Source organism: Haplochromis burtoni, unplaced genomic scaffold, assembly GCF_018398535.1.
Source record: "Haplochromis burtoni strain Fernald_Lab_line unplaced genomic scaffold, NCSU_Asbu1 Contig_378, whole genome shotgun sequence".
NCBI classification, from domain to species: domain Eukaryota; kingdom Metazoa; phylum Chordata; class Actinopteri; order Cichliformes; family Cichlidae; genus Haplochromis; species Haplochromis burtoni.
Window position 1 is genome coordinate 193,768 of NW_024582739.1, and position 14,578 is coordinate 208,345.

Here is a 14,578-nt window from a genome sequence, read left to right on the forward strand (position 1 = left end):
TCATCGTGGAGCAGAGCTCAGGATCAGCTGGGGGGAAGGGTCCTGATAATTGGAGAAATTGGTGGGGGCAAACTGAGCTCTTTTGTTTTGTGTCCAGCATTGGCTGGCTGCCGATTATATAGAATATAGAGACAACATAAAGTTGACTTCTCACTGGGAGTCAAGTGCCCAGTCATGGAACAAGTGTGAGAAAATGTGGTCTTTAATTAACAGCATATATACTGACCATTGACAAAAATAACAACCTGTACACTTGTAGTTTTGCCAAAAGATTTCTGGAAACTATCTCTCATCGCTGGTGTATAGGCCACTGACAACACTCCTCCAGCACACTCCTCTCCGATCTTCTCCTAAAATCCACACAGGGGCGTCTGCTCTGGATTTTGGTCTTAGCACCTTACACCATATATTCTCTTGTGCATTCCAGGTTAAAGCCCGCCTAGTGATGTTATTGATAGCCTTCCTCAGGGTGTGGCGAAACCAGCTCCACATTCTTCTCAGGATATGTGTGGCTGTTGGTTCCTGCTTTGTTCTCGTCCAGTTTGTCATTGGTAATCCTCTCTGGTCACTGGATAAGACGGTACCAGCTGTAGTTGTCTTGGATGTCAGAAAGCGGGTCAGCTTTGTAACTTCCAACGCTGCAACATGTCATACCCCATTACAGAAAAAATCCTTCCACGCCGAAATCTATTTGTTTTGAGTTTGCAATCAGTGTTTCTGAAACAGTTGTGCTTTTCCAGTATAATATGTTCTCTTTACCCGTTCACCTGTGAGCATGGGCGTCCCTAACAGAAGCTAATGTTCCCTGTAGTATAGGTCTCTGAGTTATTGAAGCACCAGCCAGCACACCATGATTAGAGATGGACCAAGTGGTGGAAAAACTTATACTGTGTTTTGTAATAATAACTGCAGGCATCCTTCTTAAGTAGCTACTGTCTAAGCCACAGCCGAGGACTGTAACCTGTATGATAACATCTGTCAAGTAGCCTTACCCAAAGATACTTGACATACAGGTTAGAGGAGCCAGGAATTAAACCACCGCCCCACTACAATAATGTTTTTCATTGTAGCAATACCTTAACATTCAGTGCAGTGTGTATTAATAAATGTCTAAAAAACAGAGCTTACAATCAGTTTACAGAATAATTATATGAAAGCTGGGGCACAGAAAAGCCAGAGCTTCAGCTGGATCTTCTCAGGGTTCTTGCAGTTCTCTTTATTTATTTATTTTTGCATTAGTCTGTGGAGACTTAAAAAACATTTGGAAAAAGGCAGATGTAGAGTTCTTTTTTCTCTTTTGGTCTGTGTGCTTTCATGTGAAGCAGTGTTTGTCATTAATTCAACATAATTCAGATAATGAATGTCTCCATCCCTTTGTGTGATGATTATGATGCAATGGTGTTCTGCTATAAAAGAAAAAACCCACTACATGTTACAAACACTGTTGCTATTGAAATAATATCTAATGAAAAACTGTGTGGTAAATGAAATAAGAATTAGGTTCTCCTAAACTGAGGCACACATTTTTATTGTTCAGTAAAAGGTGTCTTATCCCATTCAGGTGAGGGGAAAACAGCTACCACAGAGAGGATTAAATGGTTTAGAGGCTCATTATTAATGAATGAGATTAGGAAATACTGCGATCAGACATTTGGGCAAAATAAGCCCTCAAAGAGGTGGTAACTACTGTTAAATGAGTGTACTGTAAACAGAACCATGATTGTTTCTTTAAACCTAATCAGCTAGTTTTGTTGTTGCATGGCCTGAAAGTAAAACCAGAGAACTACATCTCCCAGCTAGCACGGCTGGTGAACGTGCTTTAGAAAACTGATGGGCAAAAAGAGATCACCTGGGGTACGCTAATGGTTATGGTGTGCATCTGACGCCTAAAAGCACTCAAAAAAATCAATGAGTGAACAAATGTATGACTGATATGATGTGCAGATGTACTGTAATAATGGTACAGAGGCAAGGACACTGTGCTCTGTTTATCAGGAACTCTTCGTGTAAGTCATCTGTCTGCAAACATGTCTCTGTTTGCTGTGTAATCCTCCACAGTTTCCTGTTGCTTTCTTTTCCAAATAATTATCAGAAACTGAACATAGGAGCCATTTTTGAGAAATCATTATTCCAGTGAAGAAGCAGCAGGACATGCTGGCATTTTTCGGTCAGTGCAGTACTAAACAAAAAGGATGCATGACAGAACAAGCATTATAAGAAAGAATGCAAACATCTGTTTACATCTGTTGTGAGATTGTACACATAAAACAGGAAACCGTGCTGCAGGTAAAGTTAAAACAACTGAGAGCACTGGTATACTATGAAGATCTACAAAAATGCATATTGGGCTTCCTAAACCTAACATCTAACAGTGGAAGGTGGAGGACATGCTTTCCTCCACCCTCACCACTTGATTTTAACTCATACTCGTCTACCTTATTTATTTCACCTCTGTAGCTCCACCCATGTAACTGTTGCCAGAGAAAAGTGGAAATTTCCAGTAATTCCTGCTGCTTTGCAAGTAATGCTCCTCCTCCTTCTAGTTTCCCGCCTTTCACTCTACCTGCTCTTTACTGCTTCACGCTGGCCTCGAGACCTCATGGCTCTGTTGCTCAACCTTGCGGGGCCCGGCAGTTTAAACATTTTTTTTCTTTGCACACTGAACAACTTGGCAATTTCTTGCACAGATTTTGTTTTATACTTCTAGTGTAACCTGCATCCAATACAATGCTTTACATTATCATTATAGATGCCTCATGTTTCTCTAAAGATGTCAAAGATTAGAATGGTTAATCTCCTTTTTATTCTGAGGGATTAGCAGATTAGCAGTTGAAAAATCCCTTTTCAAAGGTGCTGTTTGCACTTATCTTTCTGTGAGAGCTTGCCCCACTGTTTCTTGGTTTACTCTTCTGAAAACAAAGTATCTTATTGTCTCTATATTACTGGCAAAAACCGTCTGTAACTATTACATTGGCTCTTGAGTGATGAACACGGGGTAGTTTGGGATCACAGAGCAGATGGTAGATTTGCATTTCTATTTCTTTGGCTGATCTGATATTCTGATGTCTGGTTTGTCTCAGAGATCCTCCAAAAGCAAGCACGACTAAAACTGACACGTCATTTAAGATTCATCGAATGTGAGGAGCACTATGGTGATTACATAGAGGACCTCGGTGTAGTGTAGTTACGGGAAACAAGATCATAATGGCTCACGTGTTCGCAGACTGGGATGTCCATGCTATCTCTAAGCTACATGTGTGGTTTTATGACTTCCTCTTTATTAAAGAACACAATATAACAGTTTACATGATGATGTGTGCTAGAAAATCAGCTCGGACGAACTGCAAATAAAGCCACGAGACAGCTGGAGTGAAGAAGTTTTGAGTATGTGGATGGCAAGAGGCACACTGACCTTAGACCCATTGTGAAGCACCAACAAAGAGCCATCTGCACGGCAACCAAAGCTGAGATGAGGGACTTGCACACAGGGGGACAGGAAGGGGGGGGGGCTGGAGAGTAATAAAAGGCAAAACAAATCAGTGATAACGAAAAAAAAAATTAGACTTGATCAGTTGAATGATGTGTAAAACATCAAAAGAGAAAGAGGTCTGCACACATGGGGAACAAGAAACACAGATCTCTCCACTGCTGGTAAAGTGGAAGACGAGAGCTGCAGGCCTAATCACTCAAGAGCACATTTCCTGCCTTCTGCATGATGAGATGAAGCCAACTGAAACTGTCAAAGGCTAATATTTAACCCGAAGCTCATTCATTTTCAGCAGAAAACACACAGGGTTTATCTGCACACATATCCGAACTGCAACAATATCCCAGCCTGGCGGGTTAAAATCTCGGATGTTGAGCAGCTCTTTATTGTGGGCAATAGGTGTGCTTTGCAAAATGGTGATAACAAAGACAAAATGGTGTCAGGGACATCTGTAAAAAAAAAAAGAAAAAAAGAAGAAAAAAAGAAATCACAAATGTTTCACAGGTAAGGTATGAGAATCAGGATTGCTTAGCAACAGCAGTACAAAAAAAAAAAAGACTCGCTCATGTGTGGTAAGCAGAGAACCGGCCGTGCTGCCACCTAGCGGTGGCCTGACGGCACTTGCAGGAGGGACACCGGCACTTGAAAGCTCAGTCCTCAGAGGCATACATGCGCAGTAAGAAGAAGCTGCAGCTTTCGTGCAACGTGTGAACCACGCGAATGAAGAAGGGCTTTATTTTAAAAGGTGATATCATCTTCGTTTCCTCGACGCTTTGAAATATAGGCTCAAGTGATTTGATTGGCTAGAAAATGCACCGGCTCTCATGGTGGCTGGTTGCTTAGCAACGTCACTGGTGGGGAGGGGAGGGTGAGTGAGAGGGGTGCTTCGATGGGGGAGGGAGCATTGTGGGTGCAGACAGACTGACTGACTGGGGAAATACCTGGCAAAGTTCCCAAATAAACAAATAAGAGCGAAAAGGAGAAGGAGGTGGAGGGCAGAGCGCAGACAGAGTACAGGGGTATTTTCTGGTCCAGATAACAGTCCCGTAATAGTCGGCGGGAACAAGGCATTGTACTTCCAGCACAGTTTGCCCCCAGAGTAAGAGTGAGGTCAGCAAGTCAGAGCAGATTTTTTAAGAAAAGTTCAGTCTTTTGTGATATGAAAGTTGACCAGAACTTAAAATCCCGGTTTCTTTAAACAGTGTTTTTGGTTTTTTGTTTTATTATGAAGAGGAACTGAGAGGAACACAATTACTGCCATAGGAGGACATCGGCTGCTGTAGACGAGGAACAGATAAAGATGGGGCCCTGGACACATACTGAAGATGGAGAAGCACGTAGCTGCCAGATGCAACTTTGGATAAATAGCACATGTACCTGCATGTTCTCGTTTGCATGACTGTGGGTGTTGTAGGTGTTTCTAGGAACAGATCTTTGAATCCAACTGAAGTTGAGTTGAATTGAATAAAATAGCCTCAACCAAAGAGTGCAAAAAAAAAGAAGGAAAAAATGGAGTAAAAAAAGAAAAGGAGAGATGAAGAAAAAAGACCTATAAAATGGCAGCTGAGCTAAAGGAGAAGAAAAGGTGGAAAATGTGCTTATAAAGAGAGGAGGGGTAAAAAAAGAAAAAAAGGGAGGGCTGCTGCTGGTAGGTTGAGATCTGAAGAAGGAGGTGGGCTTTGGAAATGGCTGATGTAGGGCGGTCTCTACAGGCAATGAGGACTCTTTGTCAGGAGCAGGAAATGAGGTTTCTGTTGTGATTAAAAGGAAGGTTTCTATGGCAATGCAGAGAGCCGTGTGCACAGAGAATTTCTTGGCAGCGGAGGGGGCTAAGTGAGAGTCGAATGTCAAAGAAAGCAGCCTTCCTCCATCTCATCTCCCACCACCCCTCTGCTTTGCCACAGCACCACTTTTTATCTCTCATAATCTGTTTTCATAGACACAGTTAAGACTGCACCAGGGGGATTATCTCGAGCAAACCGAGTCACTGGTTGATCAGTCATTTATGTTTACGGAGTAGCAGTTTCACTTCACCAAATCGCTACTGTCAAATTAAATAAGGAAAGAAAGGTTTAGCTGAGAGGCTAATTAAAGCAAACAAAGAAAAAACAAACCCCACAAAACTGAAGATGATTAGCATAATGACCTGATTGTGTCTTTTCTTGTTTGTACAGACAGGTACAGTTTTCTCCACTTACCCCCCTTTGCCTTGTTCAGCCCACGAAGTAAAAAAAAAAAAAGCACAGTGGCATCAGTGTGACCTTTAAAATCTAAATATAGTAAAAATCTTTGTTTATTGTTTCACTGAGTTCAAATATATTTCTTTAAATAAATCCCACATCCTGATTTTCTATTTTCTCCGCTGGAGGAAGTTGCTCTCTGCAGTACGTGCCATATTTGCCCCGAACACAGATTTGATGCAGGATGTTTGGATAAGGAGACATTTCAAACTGGGGATCAAAGAGAATTTTTTAAATGCTGTTGATATTACCGACTCACGTGAAAATAATATGTTAATGTACCCGGTCTCCCTTCACTTCCAAACAGACCGAGTGGAAAAAGGGACTGATGTTAAATGGTTGATATGTGCGACAGCAGAAAAAAAGCTAAAGGGGAAGTCAGAGCTCAGAGTTTATTTGATGCTCTTCTGACTAATGATATCTATCTAATTTGCACCCCCCCCCCCCCTTCCCCTGGTTAACAAAAACATCCAGTTACCTGCATATTCTTCTCAATGATCATCATTTGTAAAATAAACAAAATAATATCTGAAAATAAACATTGTTATTCTGTTCAAAAGAATGTATTTAAAATCCCAAAGTACATAGAGCCTTAAAAGGTCCTAAAAAAAAATCACCTTTTTTATTCTCAGCATGTCAATTAGAATTACAAAAGGTTCTGCTGCCCCCAACCTTTTTGTCTGAGCATGGCAGCAAGTATCATGTAATAAAGCACTGCCAGGGAGGGAGGGCTGTGCTGGAACTGGATTGTATAGTCAAAGCCAGATGGCAAGTAACACATCAAAAGGACAGCTGGTTACTAGAGACTTTATAGCTCCTAAGCTAATTAGTCCCGCCTAAGCAAATCAGAGCTACGTACAATACAGCAGACCATGCCAATGATTCATCATAAAAGATGACAAACATACAACATAATTAGGCTTTGAAATGTTACATGTGGTAGCTGGTTCCATCAGCTATCACGGCCTTCGCTGATCTGTACAGTAAATGACAATGATCCTGTTTTTAAAATGTGCATCTTTACTGGACTGGTGGGGTCAGTGTTTCAGATTACTGCCTCTTCCGGTGGGTGTGATCTGACTCTGAACTGCAGACTGATCTTTGATGGTCTTGTTGCTGTCTGTCGTGCAGAACTCTTTCTCCAGAACCTGGAAATCAAAAAATCCCCCCCCAAAAAACCCCCAGATGAGCTTCAAAAACTGACCAGTGCATATATCCCAAATTATCATGTTGGGGTACATCTGGGACTTATTACTGCACTCACTCCCTTCATTATCCTTTGGCGAAGTTCCCCTTGTGAGAGTGGCCGTTCTTCTTCATCAGTAACAGGAGACTCTTCTGCATTATACGCCACGCTAATGGATCTAAGTTAGATGCACACATTCATCAACCCAATGCGTTGCATTTATTTATTTGCAAATACACAGTTCTGACCCAAGGACTACAGCAAAAGTAAAAGGAAAGATTTACAAGACAGCAGAGAGACCTGCTTTGATGTATGGTTTGGAGATGGTTGCACTGATAAAAAGATAGGAGGCACAAGAGCCGAAGATGTCAAGGTCTTCAATGGGAGTGACCAGGATGGACATGAAGAAATAGGGAAAATAGGGACTGTCCCTTATTAGGGACAATAAGGGACAGCTCAGGGTGAGCGGTTTGGAGACAGAGTTAAAGAGGCATGGCTTGGATCAGGGGTCTCAAACTCCAGTCCTTGAGTTCCGGTGTCCTGAAACTTTTCCATGTGTCCCTGTTGCAACACACCTGAATAAAATTACTAGGTCATTAGCAAGATCATAGAATTTGACTGCATGCTGAAGTGGCAATCCCTAACCCTACTGAAGTAAATTTAAGTAAATGTAAATGTTTGGAAAAATATATACTTCTAAAAGTACTTTTATTGCACCATGTTCATTCATTCATGAGCTGCTGTAACATGAATCAAATGGCTGAATTGCCACCTCAGTGTGCAGTCAAGTGCTATAGTCTTGCTAATGACCTACTAATTATATTCAGGTGTGTTGCAACAGGGTAACATAGAAAAGTTTCAGGACACCAGCCAGTTTGAGACCCCTGGCTTAGGTGGTTTGAACATGTGCAGAGGAGGGATAGTGAATATACTGGAAAAAGGGTACTAAACATGGATCTGCCAGGGAGGAGGAAGACCACAGAGAGGATTTGTGGATGTTGAGATGGGTTGGTGTGCCCAAGGAGGATGCTAGGGATAGAGTGAGAAGGAAGCAGTTGATCTGCTTCTCCTAAATGGAGAAGCTGAAAGAGAGGAGGAGGAAGAAGGAGAAATACACAGTTTTCAAAATGAACAGATAAACAGCTGACCTGTTGACTGCAGGTTGGATGCTGATATTCTGCTGAAGTAGTTTTGGATTCTGACCCAAAGGGAAGCCTGCTGGGTCTTCTAGATCCTGTAAGAGTTTTAAATGCAGAATCTTTGTATCACAGGAAAGAAAACAATATATACATATGTTAAAAGGCCAGCCTGATTACTTTAGTACTGAGGAACGCCTGCACAGTGAGCAGTTCGTTGGTCTTCTGCTCCACTAAGCTGAGGTAGGACATTATGTTGTTCTCAGTGATCCCACTGGAGGAGCCCAGCATATCTTCTATCGCTGAGCGGTCGCACTCTACTTTAGTGAAGATGTTGTTTACACCTGCGATAAGGAAGAGAAACCATGAACTGTTTAATTTGTTTTTTTAATAAATATCCAGGTGACAGCAGTAGCATGTTTTAGCTTTTTGTTTTTGCTTGTGATTGCTTGAGAGCTTTGATAATTTTCATGATTATTGGGACTTTCACTGCAAAAAAAGCCTTAAGGATGTATGGAGTTATGAGCAATTACTACTTGTAATGATAACAAAATATGCAAAATAAATCAACCTGTTTTAGTCTTGTCCAGGATCTCGCTTATCATGCTGGCTCGGTTCTCGTTGGCCTTTCTTTGAGATAAAACTCCCTCTAGTTGCTTATCAATATCTTGCAACAAAGATCGGTGCTGTCGTTCCTGCTGTAAACCTTTAACCCGAAACTGCTCCATGTCTTGTTTGATCTGCCGAGAGGCAAATTCCAGCACAAACAGACATATATACAGTGCACGTTAAAAACATAAATGAACAAACCTCCCCACCCAGCATACCCTGACATTTCCTAAACTTAATCATTAGCTTTGATCTAATTTCCTAATATTTCTTCGTCTTCCAGAGTTTTTTGTTGTTGTTGTTATTTTTGGCTTATTTGTAAATTGTATAACAAAAGTGTGTGCACACTGCATAACTGCACTGGGAAACAATATGTCATTTTTGTGATTTAAAGGGGGAAAAACACACTTACCTTGCTAATTTCTTCCTTCAGTGCCTCAGCCTCATTGGTTTGCTCATTAACAAAATTGAAAAGTGCAAAGTTCCGGTCTTCAACTGAAGAGCAAAACAGCAACACAGCAGTGAGACACCAAGTCCAATTATCCCTGTTTTCCAAGTGGGATCTTACATATATTGAATTTTACTGTATGTAGACAGTGTAAGCTAAAGTAAAAACAAAAAACACAGAGCTAAAAAGCTGGTTTGTTAGACTTACCCTGAATGTACCTGGTGACCAGCTGGTCCAGGTTCTCCTCCCCTGTAGCAATCCGAATCCTTTCAAACGCCTCCTCTAGAGCATCCAGTGACTCTTCTCCAGAGTCCATCCTGGACTGCTCTTTCGGCTCCAAAGCTATGAAACACAAAGCCCATCCCCCACCTTGTCAGTCTGGACCAAACTTGTTCCAAATGTCCCCAAGAAATTTACACACAGTCTTCTTTTCCTTTTGAACAGTTAAGTCACTAACCAGAAATGCAACAGCGATCCTTTTGAGATCTATATTAAAGCAGCCAGGGACACGCTGGCAAGACTGACTGTGCCTTCCCATTTTTACTGGTTTCTAAGCCAACAGCAAACTTGTTTTACTGAATTTTCTGCTTTGTTGTTGCACTTTTAAATATGTTATTCTATATTAACATTTAACAATTTGTTAATAGTTTTGCTGCAGGAAAAATTTAATTTTGGGGACCAAAAGAAACACTGAAAAGGATTTGCCAATTTACAGGTCATAGCCATGGAGATGGAGAAGACCACATAAACATACACCATTTGGACAAAAGCAATAGGCCACACTGATTCATCTTTGAATTTAGGTGTTCTATATAAAATATACCTGTGGAAATTACTGTATAAAAGTCATTAATCCCCAGTAATGGTGAGGAAGCTTCAACCCTTCTCTTAACATCAGCACACAAACTGTGCACCGGGAGTTTCATGGCATGGGTTTCCATTGCTAAGCAGCTCCTATAGATGTAATGTGTAGGTGTCCCAGTACTTAAGCCTGTATAGTGTACTTTATCATTTGAAACATTCTTAATATTCATATTTATCTACCATCTGTAATGTTGCTAGAGCACGGTTTCCAACTTAATAGTAAAAAAAAGGCAGCTTAAATGTATATCTCAGTTGGCTTCTCATGGTTTTTTTTTTTGGTGTGTTTATGGTTCAAGCCAATTCCTGTGTTGTTTTGTAATTTCTGGTCACTTCTGGTTACATTCCTGTGAGTTTATTTCCCCTCTACTCTTCTGTTTCCCAGATTACTTCAGTACAAACTACCATAAAGCTTTCTTGTATCCTTTGTGAGAATGACACTGTGTTATGCTTACATTTTAGCTACATGTAGACTGGGTTACATACAGCACTGTACTGTACATTACTAATCTTTGTCTGAAAACTTGTTAAGCATAAGTGTAAAGTGGTCTAGTTCTATTATTATCATCAACCCTGTCACAACATACATAACATGTATTATTGATAGTTCTTTAACTTACAATAATAAGAACCTTGAGGCAACTGCTATTGTGGTTTGGCAATATATAAATAAAACTGAATTTCATCGAATAACTTGATTAATATCATTAATATAAACAGACATAGCAGCTACAACACACTGGTTGCCTCTTACATTGTCCAGGTCCCATTTCATGCTCGTCGTCCTGCCTGCCTGCATCACTGCACTTGACGATCATGAACGTTTTCAGGGTGGACTCATGCGCAATAACCCTCTCCAGCTCCTTCAACTCAGTGCTGTACTGGTCACGGTCCTTCAGTGCCTTCTCTTTTATCATTGTCGCCTTGGAGTGAGCTTCCACCCTAAGGTGCAGATAACAATTAGTGTTTGAACTGAATAACATGCGGACATTTTTTTGCCCTTAATAGAAACTGAATCTCAAATCTCACCTTGTGTCATAAGCAGCAGAGGACTGGTTGATTACTTCTCCAATTTTCTTGCGTACTTCCTGCAGTTCCTATAACACAAATGTTCATGTGGAGACATGTTTTCAGTTTGCACCTGCTATTTAAATGTAATGAAACCCAAGTAAATAAATGCCAAATAACAAAAATATTTGCCTCCAAATCATATTAAATGTGATGTGACCTCTGACCTTGCTTAGCCTGTTGTGTAGTTGCTGAAAACGAACACGCTCAATATAAAGAGTATGCAGCTCCTCTCTCACTTGGCTGTTTTTGGTCAACTGCTCATTTAAGCAAGTCAAGGCCTTGACAAAGAACACATGAATTTCATGATATTTAACATTTAGTTCATTTTTCTGGGTATTTGGCTGTAGCGTGCTTCGTGACTCACTCTGTTCAGTTTGTATTCCATAGTGCGTATGGACTTTTGGATTCGCTGTTCTGGGGAACTTTGAGCGTTACTATTACTAACGGCTCCATTTCTCAACTCTGCTAGCTTCGACTCCATGCTGGAGATCTAAAAACAGCACATAAAAATCGTGGTAAGCATGAAACAATACGAGGAAGTATCAAATAATATGAAAGCTCATAATTAACCTCCTTCTTCAGCTCTTGCTGGCATTTTTTGCCTTTCTGCAGCTCCTCTTCCAGCATTTCTCTCTGCTCAAGCAGGACCTGAATAGTCTGGATGTCCTTGTTTTCCTGCTGTTGACGGGCCAAGCTGTTACAGGCACCGAGGTTTCGTTGCAGTTCCTCCTGCTCCTTCTGCAGCACCTCTATCTCCTGCCTTTATCCACATGACACAAGAGACTGAAGAGAAAAAAATACACAGACTCCTAACTACGTTGTTTAGGTGTAGCTTTTACTCACTGTTGTTTACGGATCTGTTTCCGGGTCTGCATGTTGTAGGCCTGCAGATCTCCTTCCATGATCCTGAACTGTCTCTGCAATTTGGCGATCTCTTCTACTTAAGAACAATATCATGTGCACATGATGTTACAGCTGTTTCAATCGATATAAGAACAGTTAATAATACCAACACAGAAAACCTTACCTGCTCCATCAACATCAACCTCACTGTTATCTGAGCGTGCGCTTGCGGCTGATCTTCCTCGAGGCATGGCTACAATGAACATGAACATCCCTGACTAATTATTTGAGGAAAAAGCATTACATTTATTATTATATTACATCTTCTCCCCTTGCTGTTTAGTTTCATATTCTGCTTTTAAACTTAGACGCTGAATATTTGTTCAAATAAGTCAAAACTTTAAGCAGCTTTAGCCTAAATCTTAGAGACATATCAGTCATTTTCCCCCAATTATTTATTTACTGTTTTTTATATCATGTGGTTTGTGCACTTTGAATGACACAGTTACAGTGCGTTTACAATAAACAATAAATATATCTTCATAACTCTTGCTGTAGTTTTCTGTAACCGCAGGCTAATTTAACAGGTTACCAAAAACACCTGCGTGTTTCATGCCAGCTGTTGTGTAATATATATAATATGTTGAGTTTAGATATTGTTAGCTTGCCCCCGAATGCTACGCGAGAAGAGTGTTATGTTATTAATGACAAATACCATCTTATCTTACCTGTTGTAACGATGAGGGCCACCGAGCCCTTCACCACCTTCCGTAACAGAGGCCTGAGTTGTTAGCAACCGTTGCTAGGTGTTTTGGGACAAACAGTCCCTGGGCTTAGTCTTTCAGACAGCAGGCTCTCACCAATGAGTTTATCATTTATTAAAAAATTAAACACACGATTAAACAATTCTTTCATTCTTATTCAATAGTGGTTGTGGGTTTTATGAAATCTACAAATTTAGAGAAATGTATTCATATATATATTTTATATATATATATATATATATAAATATATAAAAGAAACACTCTTGAAAGCAGCTGTGATTAAATTATTTAAACAATATATAATTGTGGACCTTCTCACACGATCTACAGCACACCACACACACACACGCACACACACACAAACACACAAACACACACAGACACACTACCACCAGTCTTATCCCTCCCCTACAGGGTCTGGATATTCCAGAGCGTTCTCACTCCCGAGGCGTAACATGTCGACGTTTTGTCACGTCCCGCGGCGTTCCTGAGGAACGCGAAAGGAGACCTTCGGCGTTCTTATGGTACGCGGCGGGTTATGGCTGGAATCCAGTGCAATGACGCTCCCGCGGTAATAGACGTTCCAGCCCTGTATTCCAGCCCTAAACCTAACCTTATCCCTAGCCCTGACCATAACCTTATTCCTGACCTTAACCAGGACTTTAATGATGTTAAATAGCGTGTTTCTAAGCGATTTGAAGAAAAAGAGCGAACATGTGTAGGTTCAGTCCAGACGGTTCTCATATTTCCTCTTTTTCCGAGGTCGTCATTTAGGAACGTGGTGGGTAGCCGAAAACGTAATATGTTGACGATTTGTCACCTAGCGTAAAATGTTACGCTTTGGGAGTGAGAACGGGTTGACACAAAAGTATATACGTTTTTAAAATTATTAACATACTTTGTATTTGTGTATTATGGTGCTTACTCTGTCCCCCAGCCAAGAACTTCCCTATAACAACTATTGCTCTGATCACCAAGTACACAGAAAAACTCCTGGAATTAGCATTTTGCATATATTTACCCCTCTGATTTCTGTAGTATATTTAGTAATATACAATACTTAAGTTTTATGATCTTGTACTGCATTTTCAGTTCTATTCTTGACCCCAACATAAGTATTATTTAAAAGTTGAATATTGTAGTTCACACTCTAGTCATTAATCTGACAACTTGCCGGTTCTGGTACAAACAAGAAAAACACAATACAAAAAAGCAAGGTTATAACTCCATGTTTACCAGTTTAAAAAATTAAACTCATAAAAACAATAATAAGATTCCACTAATGTCGAGTGTATTACTCTGAGGCATAACCTTATAACATAAGTCACAACACAAGTCATACCTTAAATTAACAAAACATTACACAGAACATTGTTTCATTGCATTTTTATTCACTTAATGCTGTGACTCTCAAAAGGATAAGTGAAACAACAATCCTGAAAGATAATTCTTTTTTTAAAAAAAACGTTTTAAATCAAGTATGAATATATTTTTGTAACAACTAGTAAAATATTACATGCTACTACTGTATCTATGCACACTGTACTCTTGTGTTATATGATGTATTTGTTACATTGAGAAAAAATGCTTATATGCTTATACTTATCCCAATCTAATCTAGTGCATTTTATAGTCTACTGAACTACGGTATATATTACACAGTTGTTCCTATTCTTGTAGGAAGTAAAAAAAAAAAGTACGTTTTTCAGAATGAATGATTCTTTGATTTTCTTATTAACGAGTTTAATTGTTTATTGTCTTTCCTGTGCTTTTGGCTCTGGCTCCTCTTCTGTTTGAGTTGGTGGGACATCCTCTAAGAAGGTACAGAAGTACACCAGGCAAGACCCCAGGTGCAGGCTGTGTAAAGATGCCCCAGAGACAATCCAGCACATAACAGCAGGGTGCAAGATGCTAGCAGGCAAGGCATACATGG

At 40.3% G+C, this 14,578-nt stretch overlaps 1 protein-coding gene and 1 long non-coding RNA gene across 3 annotated transcripts; one reads left to right on the forward strand and one right to left on the reverse strand.

Moving 5' to 3' along the window:
- Positions 1-3,563: 3,563 nt before the first annotated feature.
- On the forward strand, positions 3,564-4,883 carry LOC102300570. The gene is made up of 2 exons (XR_001337055.2): positions 3,564-4,232; positions 4,719-4,883. It is a non-coding gene; the product is annotated as an uncharacterized LOC102300570 (long non-coding RNA).
- A 1,846-nt stretch (positions 4,884-6,729) lies between these two features.
- Positions 6,730-12,706, reverse strand: odad1 (outer dynein arm docking complex subunit 1). 2 transcript variants are annotated; one of them, XM_005943649.3, is made up of 15 exons: positions 12,610-12,706; positions 12,066-12,134; positions 11,882-11,975; positions 11,609-11,798; positions 11,403-11,528; positions 11,203-11,316; positions 10,997-11,064; positions 10,722-10,909; positions 9,314-9,448; positions 9,071-9,153; positions 8,621-8,789; positions 8,230-8,393; positions 8,062-8,147; positions 6,992-7,091; positions 6,730-6,875 (listed from the first exon to the last, which is right to left on the reverse strand). In XM_005943649.3, the coding sequence occupies exons 2-15, from the start codon at positions 12,130-12,132 to the stop codon at positions 6,765-6,767; spliced, it is 1,695 nt and encodes a 564-aa protein (XP_005943711.1). In that variant the 5' UTR covers positions 12,133-12,134; positions 12,610-12,706; the 3' UTR covers positions 6,730-6,764. The 2 variants fall into 2 exon arrangements, with proteins under 2 accessions (XP_005943711.1, XP_005943710.1); XM_005943648.3 differs by having other exon boundaries at positions 11,882-11,978.
- Between the last annotated feature and the right edge of the window lie 1,872 nt (positions 12,707-14,578).

Bases quoted from the DNA above. Each gene is read 5' to 3' on its own strand.
- odad1 (XM_005943648.3), bottom strand. From the start codon at position 12,132: ATGCCTCGAGGAAGATCAGCCGCAAGCGCACGCTCAGATAACAGTGAG. The intron at 11,979-12,065 runs GTAAGGTTTTCT...ATTGTTCTTAAG, and splicing joins GGTTGATGTTGATGGAGCAG to TAGAAGAGATCGCCAAATTG. The intron at 10,910-10,996 runs GTGAGATTTGAG...TCTGCACCTTAG, and splicing joins TCTGCTGCTTATGACACAAG to GGTGGAAGCTCACTCCAAGG.